The sequence below is a fragment of the Eretmochelys imbricata genome, chromosome 17, assembly GCF_965152235.1.
Source record: "Eretmochelys imbricata isolate rEreImb1 chromosome 17, rEreImb1.hap1, whole genome shotgun sequence".
Taxonomy (NCBI): Eukaryota; Metazoa; Chordata; order Testudines; family Cheloniidae; genus Eretmochelys; species Eretmochelys imbricata.
In genome coordinates, this window is record NC_135588.1 from 17,000,059 (window position 1) to 17,020,957 (window position 20,899).

At 45.4% G+C, this 20,899-nt stretch overlaps 1 protein-coding gene across 1 annotated transcript in view; it reads right to left on the reverse strand.

Annotated features, from left to right (window-relative positions):
- Positions 1-20,899, reverse strand: part of SPNS3 (SPNS lysolipid transporter 3, sphingosine-1-phosphate (putative)) — a 46,120-nt gene that overhangs the window by 3,297 nt on the left and 21,924 nt on the right. Inside the window, exon 9 of the mRNA XM_077836500.1 lies at positions 14,500-14,565. Coding sequence (XP_077692626.1) covers positions 14,500-14,565 — 66 coding nt within the window. The remainder of the gene's footprint in view (positions 1-14,499; positions 14,566-20,899) is intronic.

Here is a 20,899-nt window from a genome sequence, read left to right on the forward strand (position 1 = left end):
CCTTCTTCCCCCCATAACTGGAGAGCAGTTAGCTGGCCACTTCACCTTGAATGGTCCATTGTCTAGCATAAGGAGTTAACACGTTTCAATATGTTTCACAGATTGTCTCTCTCTCCAAGAGACGTTGGTCCAATAAAAGACCTCACCCACACTGACTCTCAATGCAGCATGTACCGATCCATTCTGCCACGTGATTTTTGCTTTTATAGATGATGCTGAATGATAGCCGTTGTGGCTTTATTGACGTACCTGTAACCCTTCTGCCCGCCAGAGTTGGCAGCAACAAGGGCCGGGTTCAATATCTAGGGGATCCATTCCAATAACACAATGCAAACCGACTCGAGCCCCCACCCAGTGACCTGGGACAAATATATACCACCCCTGCTGGGCGCCTCCAAGAGGCAATACTTCCCCTCTCGCAAGCACATAGTCTGAGTGTAGCAAAAAGCCTTTTAATAACAGAGAGAAACAATGTGGCATTATGTTGGGGAAACACCACCAACAGGATTCATAACACAACCCATGAGCAAAAAAAACCCACCCCAAGCAAATTGGGGCATGCCCCTTTCCCTTTGGTTCTTGAGTCCAGCAACCCCAAATCACCCAAAGTCCCAAAAGTCCAATGACCCAAAAGTCTCTGTCCCTGGTCAGGGCAGCCCCAGAGTTTGAAAGTTTATCTGCGGAGCTTTACCTCCCAACCTTGGTGGAGACGGGACGGGGGTAAGAGGCACCTTACATAATCTGAAGCTGACCGCCGCACAGCTCCATAGGCCTTCGCTTCGCCCTGCTCCGTCAGCCGCCCCACAAACTGCTCCGCGTCCCACCAGCAGCTCCCGCCGTCCTACGAACTGCTCCACCAGCCTGCCCACAAGGCACTCCAGCCGTCCCGCAAACTGCTCCACAATATATCTTCAGGCTCCCCCACTACTTAAGACTCAGTGATTTCAGCTCTTAGTCAGTTCAGCTCTTTGGTGAATTCAGCTTGTAGTAGGGGAGCCTCAGTGCTGGTGCACCATTAGCCCAAAGTGAGCTCAGCAGCCTGTAACTAGACTCCTAATGGAATCAAAATTAGCTCTGATATTCCACAGTGGAGAGAGGAGGAAGTGCAATTACCATGTAAGGCCCTCACCAAGGGGCCCATGCCACCAAGTATTAATACTTGTCCCCAGCCTCTCTCAATTCACAGAGTTTTGGAACCCATGACTCTTGCCTAGCGAGTGCTACTTAGTTGATGGTGAGTCCCTCCATCATAACAAATGGCCAAGTACAGTTCCAAGCACAGTTCCCATAATCAGGGTAATAACAATTTATTCTTCCTGCCCCAATAACAGAGACACTGGGGATCCCACAGCAGCCAAAGTGACCATTTGGGCAGCTATGGCCTCATTCTAGGCGGGGTGGGTGTGCCTATGCAAATGAGATCGGCCCCTGAAGTTCTTTTCCACAACTTGCCACAACTCACCACCAGATGTCAGGGTGGAGCTCATCCTGACACTGCTTACATACCCATAAGCAGATACTTGCTCTTCAGTTTTCTATGTACTTTCATCCACTCTGCGTGGTCAGTTTGCCTGGCGTAGAAGGACTGCCTCTTGGATTGAGGGTAACCTTGTGATTGCAGACTCAGTCTGGAATCTCTGCCAAGACTAACAAGGATGCCAGCCAAGATGAAACATTATGCATTCCAAGTCACTAGGGATGAAGCTGAAACTTTTCATACAGGGCATCAAAAAGGTGTTAGATGCTGGCAATTCTACCTCTGATGACAGACTAAATTTGTTTCCTTTTATTAATCCCTAGCGCCATCCACTCTACCTTGCCCGACAGGTGGGGCAGAAAGACTCTGCACGCCAGCCAGACTGCCCTTACGTTTATGTGCAACTTCGCCTCCTCCGGGGACCACATCCCATGTGTCTGGAGGTCGCCGAGATGCGCTCCCCAGCCGAGGCCCGAGGCATCCAACATCAATTTGATGGAGTGAGCGGGGGTTGTCCAACAGAATCCCCTCCAAGACTGTCCTGCTGTCGGTCCACCATCGCAGTGAGGTAAGTATCACCTGGGGAATGGCAACAATCTTCTTCAGGGCGGTCTCTGGACTGGGAATAGACAGTCCCTAGCCATTGTTGTAGGGGCCACATTCGGAGCCTGGCATGGCAGACCACGTAAGTGCATGCTGCCATGTGACCCAGGAGGCGCAGACAGGTGCTGTATTCAGAGGGTACGCAGAGACTTCTGCAATGAGGTTTGTCAACATGTGGGACCTTTCAAGAAGCAGGAACACCCTGGCACAGGTCGAGTCGAGGACAGCTCTAATGATCTCTGTCCTCTGCACCAGCACTAATGTTGACTTTTTGTCGTTTACCAGTAGGCCCAGAGAGCAGCACATGGCCTGAAGTACTGCAACATCCCTTTGGACTTGAGACCTGGAGCTGCCCTTGACGAGCCAGTTGTTGAGGTACGGGTAGATCTGAATACCCCGGCGCCTGAGGTAAGCTGCTACCACTTACATGCACTTGGTAAACACTCTCAGTGCTGTTGCCAAGCCGAACGGGAGGACCGCAAACTGGTAGTGGTGGGTCCCCACCATAAACTGGAGGAAGCATCTGTGCCCTTGAAAGATCACTATGTGGAAGTATGCGTCCTTCAAGTTGAGGCGGCATACCAGTCTCCCAGATCCAGGGAGGGGATAATAGAAGCCAGGGAAACCATGCAGAACTTTAACTTCTTTAGGTACTTGTTGAGGTCTCACAGATCCAGGAGGGGCTGTAGACCACCCTTGGCCTTTGGGATTAAAAAGTACCGGGAATAGAACCCCTTGTTTCTGTACTCGAGAGGAACTTCTTCCACTGCACCCAGCTGTAGTAACCGCTTTACCTCCTGCACGAGGAAGCTCTCGTGAGATGGATCCCTGAAGAGGGATGGGGAAGGCGTGTGGGAAGGGGGATTAGAATGGAATTGAAGGGTATAACCCTGTTTCACTGTGCTGAGGACTCATTTGTCTGAGGTTATAGCTGTCCAGGCGGGAGAAAGAGGGAAAGGCGGTTGGAGAACACACGGAGGGATGGATCCAAGGAATAATCTGGTAAGTCGCCCTCGGGTGCACCCTCAAAATGACCGTTTGGGTCCCTGCTTATTACGGGTCGAGCCTGATTGGGCAGAGGGTGCAGGCAGGTGGCTCAGGCCGCACTTGTAGCCCTTGGCTCGTTTATGGGGCAGGTCCTGCTGAGGCTGGCTCCCCTGACCCTGCAGCTGCTGTGGTTTGAACTGCATATGCACCAGTCTTGGGACGTAGAGACCCAAGATTTTCAAGGTGGTGCAGGAGTCTTTGAGGCCATGCAATTTGCTGTCTGTTTGCTCTGCAAATAGGGCCCGGATGTCAAAGGACAGGTCCTGCATTGACTGATGAGCCTTGGTGGACAACCCAGAGAGGAGCAGCCAAGAGGGTCGCCTCATGGAGATAGCAGAAGCCATGGTGCGGGAAGCAGCATCAGCAGCATCTGACGCCACTTGGAGGGCCACCCTGGCTGCGGTCGTGTCCTCATCGAGGATCGCTCAGAACTCCTTCTTGGAAGCTTCGGGGAGCAACCCTTCGAATTTGGCCATGGCTTGCCACATATTAAAGTCATACCGGCCAAGGAGGGCTTGGTGGTTGGCCCTCTCAGCTGAAGTCTGGAAGATAAGTAAACCTAACGTCTGAAAAGATCCAGCCTCCTCGAGTCTTTATTTTTGGGAGTGACTCAGGGCATTAGTGATTTTGGAAATCCCTTCATGAAGGGGTAGAGCCACCTGGCAGGAGGCGAGGAGCAGAGGACGTCAAACGGAGTCCGAGGGCTCTTCCAATTCCTCTGCCTGAAGCCCCAGGTTAGAAGAGACCCTCTTCAAAAGCTCCTGGTGCGCCTTGGCGTCATTCTGAGGAACTGGGTGAGGGGCCCTGTGATAGCCTCGTGTGGCGACAATGAGGACGATGCTAGTGCTGCAGGAACCTCCACATCCATTGGTGGTCCAACAGCTTGCTCCCCTGGGTCCCCCTGGACCTGCAGGGTCTTACCCCCCGAAGTCTCCAGCACCAGAGGGGGACGGGATAACGAGGCCACTGGCCTCTCCGAGGCTCGCGACCCTGATCAGGCAGCCTAGGAAGGCTGCGTGAACCCCCAAAGGCTCCATGGATACCATGGCGCTGGCCATTGCACTTGTAGCCATGGGACAGGTTTCGGTACTGATAATGTAGTTAGCACCGTCAGAACCGGGACTTGTCCTGAGCCAGAGCTACAGCGGAGCGGTTGGTCCCGGGCGACCATGATCAGGCTGAACGGTGGCTCTTGTCTGACCAGTGCCGTTTGCTGCATCCCGAAGCTGACCTGTCCAAGCAAGACTGTCTTGGTCAGCTCTCAGGGACCAACGGTGTTCGGTGGATCTGCATCAGATACCTGGCGATCCATGCCTCACGTACCAGGACGTTGAACGGGACTGGGAGCTGCTACAAGCCGGTTGCTGGGAGGATTGTCCTGAGTAGGGTGACCTTCCTTTTGGAGATGGCCGATGACGGCCCGGCAATTGGCAGTCTCTGGTGCCCAATTGGTCCCGGGATCAGTCCTGGGCCCTTAAAGATGGTTGGGGCCAGTCCCAGAGTTCTTGCTGGGTAGCACGTGCCTCAGAGGGTCTGCACCAATCTACCGGCGAGGTATGCCTCGAGTGCCTCGATCGGTGCCCCTGGTGCGGGGACCGAAGAGGGGTCCAGTGAGCCTGCCTCTCCCATCCTGAGGTGTGACAGCTGCAGGCGGGCAAACGCTGGTGGGATGTCCCTCCTGATGGGGAACAGTACTGCTGAGGCATGGACACACGCATAGGTCCCAACGTGGGTTTTCCGCGAGATCAGGATATAACAGGAGCCGGTGAGGGCAGCACTGGGAGCATCAGGATCTCCTGAGCTGCTTAAAGGGCTTTGGTCATCGATGGCACCTGAAGCTGGCTGAGGCCTGCACCACTATCTGGAGTCGCAGGCAAGGCCTGGGATGGGCTGCACCACTCGACTTGAGCTGGGGCCAGACTTCCCGAGGGGGATGTTGAGCTGCCCAACACAGGTCTTGGCTCACCCCCAGCCCTCTCCTTTCCCTTGTGGGAGGTAGGAGATCTTCCCCTCACTGTCTTTTTCGGCTTCTTGACTGGAGCTGTGGAGGGAGACCGGTGCCGGCTCGTGGACGGCGCTGGGGGAACACTGTGTGTGGAGGCCATGGTGCTGGGTGCAGAGTTGGACTGCTGCTCCGGTGCTGGAGTGCCGACTCCATCAGGAGCACTCTTAGATGGATATCACGCTCCTTCTTTGTCCTAGGTTTGAAGGACTTGGAGATACAGCACTTGTCACTTATATGCCCTTCGCCTAAGCACCTTAGGCAGCTGGTATGTGGATCGCTGATGGGCGTAGGCCGTTTGCAGTGATCACAGGGCTCAAAGCATGGGGACCGGGGCATGCCCTGACTCCCGGCTGGGTCCCATTCAGGACTAATGGAGAGTTTGAGAACTACTACTAAGGGTAACTAAGAAAACTACTAACTATGTATAACTATTTTACAGGATTTCAAAGTTTTCAAGAACAGAGAAGGAATCAATGCTAGCCGAAGCACCATCACTGGCGGCAAGAAGGAACTGAGGGTGTGGGGAGCCGGTGGCACCCCTTACGCCGTGCCAGGCGGGCGCCACAGACAGTCCCCTATGGATACTGCTGAGGAAGAAACTTCCGGCACCAGTGGACGTGGCAAGCACACACACCTAATATGGAATGGACATGAGCAAGCACTCGAAGAAGAACGTATGTACCTGTGTGTCCAAGACACTGAAAAGCACTGAGATAATTCCAGTGATTTTTAAAAATGGAATATGGTCATTTTGGATAATGGAGGAGATAAACTATGCATAAAAAGTACAATGGGATCCTACATAGTTTGTTCCTCTTTTCTGTTCTGACAATATGTTTACACTATTAGTGATATTATGGTAAATCCACGAGGTCCCAACTGAGATTAGGGTTCCATAGTAGTAGTTCTGGGCAGCCAGTATAAGCCAACACCGGGAGAATGGAATGTGTGTTAACATGTCTTCAACCTGTTCGACAATATTTTAGCCTTATTGCGGACAAGGATAAGTTGTATTTTAGAAACATGTCAACTGTTCGTGGTTAACCCCAAGGGTAAAATTGTATTTCACAATGTGTTGAAGATCCATTAACACACTATGTATTCTCCTGATGTAGAAATACCCTGAGTATGACAATCCCTGCCACAAAGAGATTACAATTTAAGTAGGCAATTTAAGTACGCAAAACAAGGAGTAGGTGAGAGTATTATCCCCTTTTACATGTGTTCCTAACCAGGGAGGACAAGGCATTGGTATGTGGCCCACTGGAAGTATTATTGCTGCATGAAACTCTGATCCCAGCAAGTTTGAAAGAAGATCCCTGAGGAGGAAGAGGAGAAGCACCAAACCCTACCTTCACCTAAAGCTCTAATCCCAGGTGATACCCTAGCATCAGCCATATCAAAGCCAAACTTTCACAATAAACCCCAGGCCTACAGAACCTTGTTTGGTCTCAGGTTTAATCTCGAACCCAGAAGGTGCCGAGGGACACTCACATGGAGTTCTGTGGGGTTTTAGGCTGCCGGCTCGACTCTGAGATTAATTCCCTGCCGGAGGGGTTGTGCCTCCTCCACAAGTCGGTGGAGTTGACTCCTGGGAACCCCAGACTTGGGCAAGTGCCCCCCGATGGGACTATAACACACTGGCTAATTGTGATGATATTTCTCTCTCTAGTGACTAGTCTGGCTACTGCTACCAGCTCAGTTACTCATTTAAAAAAAAGAAGGAAAAAAATAGTTTTGCTCTGAGTTCAATGAAGCCCAGAAACAGGCTGCAGCCACAGGAGCCTGAACTGAACCCACTAAAAAGGTGGGCACAGAGGCCCTGAACAATTGAAACCTAATTTGAGCAACGCTAACATCAGCCCCAAAATGTAGGAATTCTGACACTAGAGCATCAGCAGGGCTTTTCACTGAAGAATAAAGACCTTCAGGAAAGGTCTTCAAAGCTGTTTGAACGAGGATCGACAATGTAACTGCATTACAAGTCAATCCTAGAGCTCCAAGGTTCAGATAGACATCTCGGGCGTTGCGGCCCTCTCCTTGAAATTTGAGGTTAGCCCAGGGGTTCTCAAACTGGGGGGGTGGGACCCATCAGGGGGTCGTGAGGTTATTGGGGTCGCGAGCTGTCAGCCTCCACCCCAAACCCCGCTTCGCCTCCAGCATTTATAATATATATATTATATAAATATATAAACAAGTTTTTTATTTATAAAGGGGGTCACACTCAGAGGCTTGCTATGTGAAAGGGGTCACCAGTAGAAAAGTTTGAGAACCACTGGGTTAGCCCATTGCTAGAAGAATCTGAAGACTCAAAATTGAATGAGCTGCTTATCCTGTTCCCAACTCACTATATTCACTTAGTTTCAGACATGTGAAATTCATTGTTAGTTTCTATTGGCTGCCTAACTCTCTAAATGCTGCTTAATTGGCACCCTCTTCCCTCCCAAAGCAGAGCTACTGGGATGAAGCACTCTTATGCAGAGAGGCAGGCAAAATTCTGTTCAGCATTGGGAACCTTTGCATCATTACCCTCTAATAGATGTTTAAGGGACTCAGATGTTTATCCCTTTCCTCTTACATGAGGTTACTGAAAATCCACCCCTGGATTAAGGCAACCCTTGGATTTTACAGCCAGATGAGGCAACATCAAAGCTCCAGATCCAAACATACATGAAGTTTGGGAATTGCTCTGGACTTTACAGTTGAGGCTCCTCTCCATCCGGTAAGTGAATGGAGAGAAGCTATGTAACATTATATTCCTTTCTCTGTGCTCAGTGGAAGGACAGTTTCTTCTGTTAAAGGTTCATATGCTTAAAATCTTAGATGAGACAGAACCAGACAAAGACACAGTGCTGCATTGTTAATTATTAACATTCTTCTCATAAATATAGAAACTGTCCCTCACCTTAGGGCATCTCATCAAGTATTTAATGTGATGGCTGGTGTTCTTCTTTCTAAACCTAAGATGCCTACATTAGCTACTATGAGAAAGGAAGTATTTGTTTCTTGTCTGTGTAAAAGGGAGCTAACAAGCAAGGTAAAGAAATCTTAGAAAAAGATCCGCTTTCATGTTTAACGTGCACGTGAAGTTCATGAACATGCTTTGTGTCTGTCTATATGTCACCTTCCATGTAAAGAGATCCCAGAGCCCTTGACAGAGGGATCACTCCACCCATCACTGAAATGCAGCTACACTGCACCAACAACACTCCACCATCACATATAACTGCTTCAGTTGAAACTGAAGGTGGAAATTAGGAAGGCTAATTTAAGTAAGTAATTACTCAAGCTAGTTTTGGCCAGGACCCCAGGGTTAACACCCATACTCTTTCAAAAAAGGACCATACATTCTTTAATTACCAGAAGAGGTTAGGTTCTATGCATAGATGTTTTATGCAGTTATACCAGTATAGCTTATTCCTGTATTGGAAAGATAAATTAGCTTAACGGGTATAATTGTGTCCACACTGCAGTTTGTATCAGTGTAACTATTTTGGTTCAAAATAAAATTCACCTCCCTAACTGACACAGCCATGCCAGTACAAAAAAATGGGCGAATAGAGCAGGCCTCAATTTTACATCTTTAAGAAATCATTTGCAATAGCCCCAAAGCCTCCCTCCACACCCTGTTGAGGCACTGGGTTCAGCACGAACAGACCATGCCTCGTTAGCAAATACCAATCCTTGTTGTACCTGTGTTTTCCATAAAGGTCCCCATTTGGGGTCTAACCAGGCAGGTAACGTTGACTGCTATTGGCATCACTTTAAAATTCAATTCTAGTGTTCTCCAGTGACTTCACATGAAAAGCCCCTTCCCCTCATGTGTTATTCAGACACTAGTTTGTATATGCTGCTTTAAGTTGGCATCTTATTTCAAAAGTTATGCCTACACAAACTGGAACCAAAATAACTAAGGCCATGTCTTGACAGCCGAAAAAGGTGTGTCTGTTTACAGTGAGACAACTAGTACATGTTAGTTATATTGCCATAAAGTCCCAGTGGAGATAAAACACAGGTCGTTTTTACCGTGAGGTAGGTAGGCATAGTCAGCCACAGTGAGTGAGTGAGTGTATGTCTGTCTGTCTAAAATACATATATGTTCTAGTTCAAAGTTCTAGTAGCTGTGTCATACAGGAGGTCAGACTAGATGATCACAATGGTCCCTTCTCACCTTGGAATCTATGAATGTTAACCACTCTGTAGCTAGGTGAGGTTAAACCTGCCCGCATTTTGTCACCATTAGAATTTTATAGGAGTTAACTAATACATTACCTCTCTTGCTATGAACACATCTCTTTGCTGGCAGTGAAGACTTTTTTTTAAATTCACACCACTAGTTTGGTGTGAGTCTGTGTGTGGATGCTTTTTTGAAAATAAAAATGTCCTATTTAGATATAACTGGGCACTTAACCTAAGTGCGTGTCCACACACAGAGAGTTGCCCCGAAGTAAATAACTAGTGGCATGAATTACAGACAGTTGAGTTATTTCAGTTCCAGCTTGTGTGTAGATAAGCCCTTACTACATCTAAAGAACAGCTTTATGTTGAGTAATGTTATTAGTTTAACCACTGACCTTTATTTAAAATAACTGCAAGAGAAAATTAAGCACAGATCGCTGCCCAAAACAAAGGGATAAGTGAGTCAGCTCAGGAATTTACAAATCTGGATAGATGAACTTCACTTGGTATTGTTTTGGCTAAATGTGTGGTGTGCATGGCAGGAGAGAGACAGATACATTGTGTGGCCCTGTGAGACGCTAAGAGAGAGGTTTTGGGTCGGGTACTGGCTGAAAGAAGTTTGGACCTGTGAGGCAGAAGACAGTCTCTTATTGTTGTTTGATTGTTCCTATATTTGGGGAAACAGGATTTGTACATTTTTGAAAATCAACCAGATTGCCTCAAACAAAACCTGGCTTCATCATCAATTTCTCCTCCTAGTGCAAACAACTGGCAAGGCCCCACATTTGACTAGCCACTTTGGACAAAACCGTAAGATGTCTTTTACTCTTTGGGTCCTAGAAACATGGCCATGGCTACAGTAACTAACATGTTCAACACCCCTTGTGTCTGGCAGTTTGGGAAGCTGGATTCCTGCCAGAAGTATTGTGTGTTTTTATGTACCTGGCTATCTGCTATAGAAGAATATATATTATTAAGGATACTGGGCTAGATGGATCCTTGGTCTGACCCAGTATGGCTCTCTAGGGTGAGAAAGTTCATTCTCGATGGCCCAAGAGGTCTTTGGCCTATCTGGAAAGACTATCAAGGTGGCAGTTGGTGCTTAGTGGCTTTAGGGGAAGGATCCTTTTCTCCAGGGACAGAGACCAAAAAGATTGCCAGCACACAACTATAAATCGGCGGATAACATGGTGCCATGCTATAGTGAGTAAGGCACTGGAGTGGAGTCAAGAGACTTGGGTTGTATTGCTGACTCCGTTTCCCATCTCTACAAGCGACTAATGATGCCAACTATACACTGAATGATATAGAGATGAACAGTATTAAGAATTATTGAACAAGCATCCCAGAAATTGAAAACTTTGTAGCCCAGTTCAATACCTTGCACCCATTCAGTTCCACTGATGCTGCAGTCACTCAGCTGAAGAGATTTCCAATATCCAGAATTACAAGGAGTGAATGGAGTGGGTCTGCTAGGAGAAGTAGTCAACAAGAATGAAGAGGTGAGATAAGGTTGATCTTATGGTTTCACTCATATATAACATTAAGTGTTGTACAATTGTGCAGTTCATTCTGTCAGAGTCTGACTGGACATGATGCTTGCTAATGAAATGGGAACTGAGTGGAGCACTCTTCCTCTTACTAGCATATAATGCAATATGGCATTTGTCAGGAACAGAACAAACCAAGCACCCCCACACAACGGCTTGTGAATCATGTGCCATAATATCCTGCTTATCAAAGGACATGTCCTAGACACCCACGCATTCTCACTGATTCCAGTGGCAGCCTGCAAGTCATCTGCTGGGAGATCCAGTCAGGATTCCTTGTCAGATAGACAAGGTGCCCCAAACAAACGTCTTAATTTACAGGGCCTGTCCTGCTCGCCCTGATGATTTTACAGGGACAGCCTCTTGCTAATTGGCTACATGGAGGTGTGGCCAACTAGCCAAGCAGATGAAACTGACAGACTGGCTATGCACATACATTGCAACCAGAGAATGGCAACCAGGAAGATGTGCTTGTGCTGGATGTACTCCAGCTAGTTCACTAACGATACAAGTGTGGACGCTGCAGTATGTGCTTCGGTGCTGGCTGCACAAGTCTGAGTACGTTCCCAGGGGAGCTGCCATTCACACTCCCAGCTGTGGCACACACAGATGTACCCATATACCTCATGAGCCACTTCCAAACCAGACAAGCTGACCCAGTCCCAACCCAAAGCCTCCAGCCAAGGCATCTTCCTCACCCTGAGCTGCCGAAGACCTCCTGTGAACACACTGACACCTCACATGTAAATGTGCTCTTCCCTGGGCTGCCTTCTTCCCTCATCACTGTTGTCTTGGTTCTTCACTTTGGTAACCAGACTCATACACATGGAGACTCCAGCTACAACCTCTCTCGAAGAGAGCCACAAAGGAGCTTGGCATCTCTCCATTCACACACGTTATTTTGGCTATGGTTGTACATTAGTTCTCTTCGTGTTTAGTGCTGGGGGGAAGCAGCACAGAGGGGCTACATTCAATACAACTTAATTCAATAGCCACAAAAGAGCAGGAGCTTTATCATTCAGCCAGCATCTTCCTTTGTCTGCAGCTCCACAGGTTGCAGGATAAATAAAGCCTGGAGATATTTTCTGGATAGCAACACCACTTGGGGAGAAAAAAAAGCCACTTTCATGGCAAAATAAGAACAGCCATTCCCAAGTCCAGCTGTATTATCAGCAACTGTTTGAATGATACAAATGACAATACATATATATATATATAAAAAAAAGATTAAATGTTTACTGTGTTGCTCTGCCGCTAAGATGATAGCATCAGTACACTGAACCCACATGGCTTTTCAATGCAATGGATACAATTCCTAAGCTATAGAGTCCTTGAGTGAGCAAAGACACAACAAGTGATCTAAGTGAAGATTGGTGTAACCAGGAAAATGAGAATTACTGAAGTTTACAATTTAGGATTACATAACAAAGCATTCTCAGAAAATAGCTTACCACACTTTGCCCTGATGGGCATTTAGTCACTCTGCACTGGCAAGTGAGAAAATTAAAAGGTTTGGACCTGACTGGTATAGGGTCACCTTCTATCACGACAAAGAGTGTATCAAAGTTGTGACGTGCTTGGTCTTTTGAGTTTTTAAACTAGCTTTCTAGTTTGACCTACTGCATAATAGAATAGGCCGTAGAAATTTACCCAGTAGGAAGGTGTAATTGTGCACTCATTGTGTACGTGAACTCCTCTATAGAGTAGAAATGTTAGCAGACAGTCCTTGCTAAAGAACAGAGTCACAATGACAGCTTCCAGTGCTGGAAAGAAGATGTCAATATTGAGAGGGGAATTCAGCAAGTTGTTATTGAATAGGCAGAGAAAAGAAGGACTGACTGACTGAACGAACCGACAGAAGGGTCACCTGAAGGCAAGCTGTCAAGGTTCCTTTCCCACTCTGAACTCTAGGGTACAGATGTGGGGACCTGCATGAAAGACCCCCTAAGCTTATTCTTACCAACTTAGGTTAAAAACTTCCTCAAGGTACAAACTTTGCCTTGTCCTTGAACCCTATGCTGCCACCACCAAGCGTGTTAAACAAAGAACAGGGAAAGAGCCCACTTGGAGATGTCTTCCCCCAAAATATCCCCCCAAGCCCTACACCCCCTTTCCTGGGGAAGGCTTGATAAAAATCCTCACCAATTTGCATAGGTGAACACAGACCCAAACCCTTGGATCTTAAGAACAATGAAAAAGCAATCAGGTTCTTAAAAGAAGAATTTTAATTAAAGAAAAAGTTAAAGAATCACCTCTGTAAAATCAGGATGGTAAATACCTTACAGGGTAATCAGATTCAAAACATAGAGAATCCCTCTAGGCAAAACCTTAAGTTACAAAAGGACACAAAAACCAGGAATATACATTCCATTCAGCACAGCTATTTTACCAGCCATTAAACAAAAGAAAATCTAACGCATTTCTAGCTAGACTGCTTACTAACTTTTTACAGGAGTTCTGAAGAGCATTCCTGATCTGTTCTCGGCAAAAGCAACACACAGACAGACCTTTGTTACCCCCCCACCTCCAGCTTTGAAAGTATCTTGTCTCTTCATTGGTCATTTTGGTCAGGTGCCAGCGAGGTTATCTTAGCCTCTTAACCCTTTACTAGTGAAAGGGTTTTGCCTCTGGCCAGGAGGGATTTTATAGTTCTGTATACAGAAAGGTAGTTACCCTTCCCTTTATATTTATGACACAAGCGCTGATGGGACAGGTGTCCATCAGGACACTGACTGACAACATTAGTGATAACAAAAGTATATTATTAATCACACTTGATTAGGCAGCAATCATCTTCCCTACAGCTACTGTCCCAAGATCATGCACACTCCAAATCCATGACAAGAATGATGCCCAAGTCCCAACATTGTGCCTAAGCTAGTATCTCCACATGGCAGCAACATGGCAGTAAAGCCATTGTTCTGAGGGGCTTTCAGGTTCATGCTCCAAGTGAATTTATTCTCACTGAGCACGCCCCTTCATTTACACCTTCAGTAGAGATCACTAATGACAGCATAATGTCCATCTAAAACACTGGTATTCGCTGCTAGAACACTTTTACCCCTTCCAGAGAGTTACGGTCTCAAAATGTTAAATAGCTGGGGTTAAAATTACAAAGCAAGTGACTCCATCTCATTTCACCACTCTGTCAATTATCAGCAAATTCCTCTATTCCCCAAAACAGTGCACACAGCTTTCAGCGTTTAAAGATCAAATTAATAAACAGTGCCACATTTCCAAAGTGTTAGGAAAACAGCGAAGTTCACTACGCTACTGGAGGTTCCAGTAGTGACACTGCAAGCAAAGGAGAGTAACGGTGCATATTTCATCAGACTTCCCTAATAAGCAATTTTCTTTAGAAAACAGTGATTTAAAGATGTTGAGTTTTCCCCACTTGGATCTCTTATTCAAAGCCATTTCAGCACAAACATAAAACATTTGAATATGGGCAGTGAAATGGAGTCTATTACTGGTGCAGGCCAACTTTTAGTGTTAATGGGGTACCAATTATGGTATTCTTGGGAGGAGTCAAAAGGCTTAGTAGGAGAAGCAGGTACTTTGAGTTCACAGATTTGAGAACAGAATTAAAATTATCAGCACAAACCATACAACAGCAGGAAGAATGAACTTGAACTTACCAGTAGTATGTCAGCCACAATGGCCCAGTTTAAGGCTAAAAAAAATTCTCCAAGTGCAATAAAAATCTGAAAAAACAAAAACAAAATGAACCATAGCAGTTCTGTTTGACAGATTGACTTTCTGTACCATTAAGTGGCTAGGTGAGTTCACTGAAGTGTAATTATACTTTGCTATGGTAATGAGAGGTGCTGTACATGAAAATCTCTTTACAAACCTTAACTAAACATCCTAACACCCCCAGAGATAAATGCAAATAGTCTCATTTTAAAGATGGGGAAATGGAGGCACAGAGAGTAAGTGACTCGCCAAACATCACATCTTGTCAGTAACAGAGTCAGGGACAGGAGTCATGAGTCCTCACTCCCAATCCACACACACATAAAACATAAGGTGTAGGTGTAGCAGATGGGAGCAAGCATTTCAGAACCCAGTTTAAAAAAAAAAATCAAACCAATAGCACGTCAGGAACTCCCCACAGTCAGATGAGTTTTAAAATGAGCTCCACGAGGTTCTTTTGGCCAGGTTTCTAAATGAAACCAACAGGATGACTCTGTGCAGGCAAAGTTCAAGTACTGCACTCAGAGGGCTCATCCCAAGAGGAGGGAGGAACTGGCTCCTAGACACAGCCAGCCCAGACTCCTTGGATCACATCCCTCTTATGGTGCCCTGTAGGATTCCCTAATTCACCACAGATGGGCCACACCACACTTCCCACCGTGGCTGGGTCCCTAATAAATCTTACATCTGTGGTCTTGGAAACCCTCTCTCTGCTAGTCCCTAGATATGGGTTTAAATCAGGTTGTGTGGACCAAACCGCTTCTGATGGAAACACCACAAGATTAAAAATAGTAATAAACTATCAATCCTGAGCAATTTCAGAAGGCAGTATCCGACTTTAGTGACAGTGGCCACAGTTATGCACTAATTACAGTAAGCTAAATCCATGGTGCTCACCCTTCCCAAACTACTGTACCCCTTTCAGGAGTCTGATTTGTCTTCCGTACCCCAAGTTTCACCTCACTTAAAAACTATTTGCTTACAAAATCAGACATAAAAATACAAGTGTCAGAGCACATTATTACTGAAAAATTGCTTACTTTCTCATTTTTATCATATAATTATAAAATAAATCAACAGGAATATAAACATTGTACTTACATTTCAGCGTAAAGTATATAAAGCAGTATAAACAAGTCATTGTCTGTATGAAATTTTAGTTAGTACTGACTTTGCTAGTGCTTTTTATGTAGCCTGTTGTAAAACTAGGCAACTATCTAGGTGTGTTGATTTTACCCCTTGGAAGACCTCTGTGTACGCCCAGGGACACATGTACCTCTGGTTGAGAACCATTGACACAGGCGCCTACTCCGTCGGTGCTCCAGCCCTCTAGCTCCTGCCCTCGCCCCAGCGCCTCCTGGCCACTGGCCACTCTGCCAATCAACTTCTCCTCCTCCCTCCCCCTTCCAGCCCCTCCCGCCTGCTGCAATCAGCTGTTTCGAAGCGAGCAGGAGGCGCTGCGGGGGAGGGACGTGGAGGGGTGCACTCGGGGGAGGGGGCAGAACTGGGTGGGAAGAGGCTGGACAGTCCTAACTGATCATGTGCTAAACAAGTCCCTTCCTTCCTCTCTTTTACTGGTGCCATGAAAATTCAACTGGATCATTGTCTGTAATTTGATCCTTCAGAATCACTGCAGATTGAGGGAGCGGATTTCAGTCCTGGAAAGGGACTTTCTGCAAGTGTTTGCATGAAGTTGAGTCCTGCTGTGCAGCTTAAGCTTTATGCAAATCCATCCATCCTGCAGCAGGTTATAAGAGGCAGTGTGGATTCAAGTGACAGAGAGAAGAGACGGAAAGAAAGGGGAGATTTATGGAAACATGGAAAGAAAGTAGCAGATCTTTTGGATCTAGAAGAAGTGTGTGTTTGTGTAGCAATTAGAACCAAAGGACTGAAAGAGTCCTGGACACTACTAACACACTATGGCCTTCAGCAACTCACTTATCCCTCTTTTATAGAAGTAGCAGATTAATACTACACATCTCCCTTATAGGGGACTCATGATGCTTTGCATTTGTAAAATAATTTGAGATTCTGGGATGAAAGGCAGTATAGTAGGATAAGGCATTATAAAATGTACATGCACCAAAAAAAAAAAAAAAAAAAAAAAAAAAAAGAGGACATGTGGAGCACATTTGTCGTACAGAAATAGAATAACTTTAAACCGTAAAATCTAGTGTTAAAATCCAAGTGACAATAGGTCCAGACACTTCTTCCAGCACAAGGACGTGCCAAACAAGGTGCTGAGAAAGAGGGCCAAATTCATCACAGGGAATTCAAAGATGAATTGGGCCCAGAGTATTACAAGTAGTGGGACTGACATGAGCTGGAACGGCAGAGAAACTGGGATAAAGAGTTACAGCATGCTACAGCAAAGGCCCCAGGCCCTACAGCTCCACACAATTCCACTAGAGTAGTTTAGATCATTATTAAATACCTTGTACTAGTCCATATTATCAGATCTATTTAGTTCTGGTAGTATGAGTGATTCCACCTTGGCCTAACAGAGTTCATTTTTAAGGTCTCATGCAGAGGATAGTTTTAGCTCAGAGTGGAAAAATATTACCCCCCCCCCAAGCTTTGGGATGCAACACCTACAGCTGCAGTGTCCCGTCGTAGTTGTTATCTGTTCTTGAACTAGCACCAATTTTATTTTCCCACCTATGATATAAATGCACCTCAGGTTTCCTCACCATCCAGCTGCGCACAAGAGTATCGAGAGATTCTGTGTGTGTTCCTTTTCCCTGGATCAGGGAAAAAGATCCTGGAAGCCGTTTACTCACACACAGAAGCCACACACAATGCATTATTTATGTGCACCCTGCTATTTCTGCCATTCCCCAATGCAGCCTAAGACCTCTCAAATCACTACTCTAAATTAATATGGGGAGTGGCTCTGTCAGAGCTACAGACAACCTTGTCTGTTTTGTGGCAAGTCAGCTATCATCTGTTAATAAGTATAACGGTTTGGACTGTCTGTCCAAAACAACAGGGAAGCCCAGCTACGGTACTGTTCAGACCACAGAGTCAGCTGAGGTCCTAGATACAGTACTAGGAGACAGCCATTAGTTACATTGGAATGGTTATAAGATTCCACAGTAACAGGGTTATTATTTTATTAGGATTATTGCTGTGAATGAGGTATTTGTATTCTTATATAGCCCCTGTAAAGTAGACTGAATGCTGAACTATGATATTTAAACATGAAATGAGATTCAAGAATGCCCTGCTATAGGTCAGTCACGTATCTTGTAACATACTATTACACAAATAATCTTCCATGATTGTCTTCAAACTGACTAATAAATACATTGCAACAATGGCTTGTGAAGCTAGATCATATCTGCCTGTCATACATAATAGACTAGATTTATCCCTCCTGCAACAATTGAAGTCAAGGGAGTTGCACCAAGAATGCACATTTGGACCATTATTTAAGTCTTAATGATGGTTCCCTCCTTGCCTCAAATACGTTATGTTTTACATTAGTGGCCCTAAATACTGCATATTTAGTACAGCTGTAGTGTTTGGGCAAGAACCATGTGTACTGTATCAAAGGAGATTTGTATCACTTTCTTTTCCCCCATTTTTAAGCCCCTTTTCTTCCTCCCCTCCCCCAGCCCTCCCCGCCGGATTCCAGCACTATGCCCACTCCAATTGTCTATTTCCTTTCCCTGTTTCCCTTCCCAGTCCCTGACAAATGAGCAATTTAAAGCCTGATGGTAGTTTACATGGCACACTGGCTACAATTTCTATTTGAAGGTACCGTCAGCTTTGAAGAAAAGACTTATATCAGCCCTGGAGGTTTGTGAACAGGAACAGCAACATGGTGAGCATCTGTATCTCTGGGGTTCCCTATAACCATCCTCGAAAAAACTAAATCCCCTGTGATTTTTTTTCCTGAAGAGATTTGGAAAGGTATTTTAAGGGCAGCCAACATGCTGTTACATTGTCAAATGAAAAATAAAATAGATGAAGGAATCAAGTTTGTACGAAATCAGTTCCAGCAAGACCTATCTAGGGAAGAGTCAGAGTAGCAATTAATGGGCTGGTTTAAGGAAAACATGGTGCCTCTTTCCTAAACCAAGTAAAAGAGTCACTTGGGCAAGAAGCAGACATCACATGTAACCAAGAAAGTCTAACTGCAGGCCACAGGTACTAATCCCACTGAATCGCAGCAGTCGGTGGCTAAGAAGAGAGGAACTGCAGGTTGGCTCAAAATTTGGCTTCACTGGGGCAAACTCAGTGCTAAGGTCAATGGAGGTGCACCCATTTAAATCCAGTTTGAATTCAGCCCTCATTGTAATCTGGCTCCTAATAAATAGCTAAAATTCAAACATAAAAATGTATCAAGGCACTAAGGAGACAGTACTCGCTGCTACAGCCAAGTATACTCCTCTCCTATCAGCATAAGGAAATTTACAGCTTTGGATGGTGGAATAGATTCAGACAGGTGATCCAAACCAAACCACATCCTGAGATGGAACAAAATTCAGACATGGTTGTTGCAATTTGTACCACCTGCACAAAAACTAATTTTGAAATTAAGAATTGCTGAACTATGCACACAGAAAGCAGAGAAAAGAGACTGTTCTAATGGCATCTCCAATCCAGCTGTCACAGAGAAATATTGAAAAAGTCCTGAAATACTTCCATTTCAACTTCCACAAGAGGTTTCTTGTAAGTTTGGACAGACAACACAAGGCTGATGTTCACCCACCAGCTATACACAGCCAAAGCACCATTCATAATTTATTCAGATATGGACAGAGTAACACAGCAAGCACTCTTAAGAAATTCTGTGAAGTGTGCAGTTTTTGCCTCAGTCGCTTTTGTATACTGTAAGGTATAGACTACTTTGCTGGCCTCCATGTGGCTGAATTAACACTGACAGGAAAGCCAGCTTCTTTGCCTGCTTCCTACACCATGGAACGCTCCAACTCAGTGGGATCTTTGAGTCAGATGCACCAGCTGGCAATCCAACCCAATTCTCACACCATTATGATTTATGCCAGATGGAGTTTGGAAGAAAAAACCAGCATAGTGGGTGCTGGGAAGGGGAACAGTTAGGCAGCTGTAGTTGTAAGAATCAGAAGAAACAGGCGGCAAGACTACACAGACCTCAATAAAATAAATAAATACATAAATAATATTATATTCTTCTATCTATATAGAGAAACTGCAGCATTTAAAGACCCCCCCGGCCTGTATCTGCGGGGGGGGGGGGGGGGTGGGAGAGAGAAGGGAGAAATTATGGCTGTCCATATCCCACTCTGGGATTTCCTCCCAAATCCTGAGAACAGAGTGCTGGATGCCAACCTCTATTCAAAGGAGGATTCTGCCACTATATTTTGGAGGGGATGATGGTATGTTCCTCCATCCTTTAAAACTAAGAGATTTTTGTGTGAAAAAAGTTTTTCATTCATGAAGATTTTCATCTCATGCTGCTTGGTTGTCATTTGATGTCTCATGCAACAACGAGGGAACAGGAGCTGACAAACTCCTTTGAGCAAATGAATTTTCATCCAACCATCCATAGTCAGAAATAGGGGCTGGGAAGGGGGAGAAGCACTATGATAGGCTGGAAGAATCATCTATGAGGTTGGTTAAAGTTAGTGGAATATGCAGTTATGATTGTGTGCTGCACCTTTAGGTGTAAAAATGTCTGCTCAAGGCAGAACTGTAAACGGATTTGAGACAGAGGCTCTTACAAAGAGAAAGCACACAGATTCTCAAGACAGTTATATTCTCTGCCATTTACCTCCGCATACCGGAATCATTTTTTTTTTAAAGTCAAGTCCACATTTTGCTCTGTGTGCGTGAAAAATTCATCCGCTTTCCCCCTTAAGTGTCAGTGGGATTTTAGATTGCTGAAGAGGCAAAAGGAAAACCTTTTTGAACAAAAGCTATTTTTAGAAGAGAAAGCACTGTGAAAGCACCCTTTTTTGCAGTGAAGTGTTGATTACTGTAATTAACTTTACATGGATCCTATTATTTATGTTAATTCTGGTAATGGTGAATCTAGAGTCATTGGAGAGGGCTTGGGATTCCTTTCATAGCTGTTACCGGATTATTGCTAAAATAAGGTTTGCATTCAGTTCATCCTCATGCGGAGTTCCTGCAGCTACTGATCTCTCTTGTTATGTTTCTGCATTCCTCTTTACCGAGAAACGCTTCTGGATACATCTCCACAGGTATAAGAAAAGCAGCTAGTGATTTTGGGCACCCAACTTGCTGACTAAATTCTTCTTACCAGGAACTCTGTTTATTGTACAGTGCCAAGCACAATGTAATCTTTAAGTGTTCTGGGAGAGAAGAGAAATAGTATCATACATGGCAGATTCA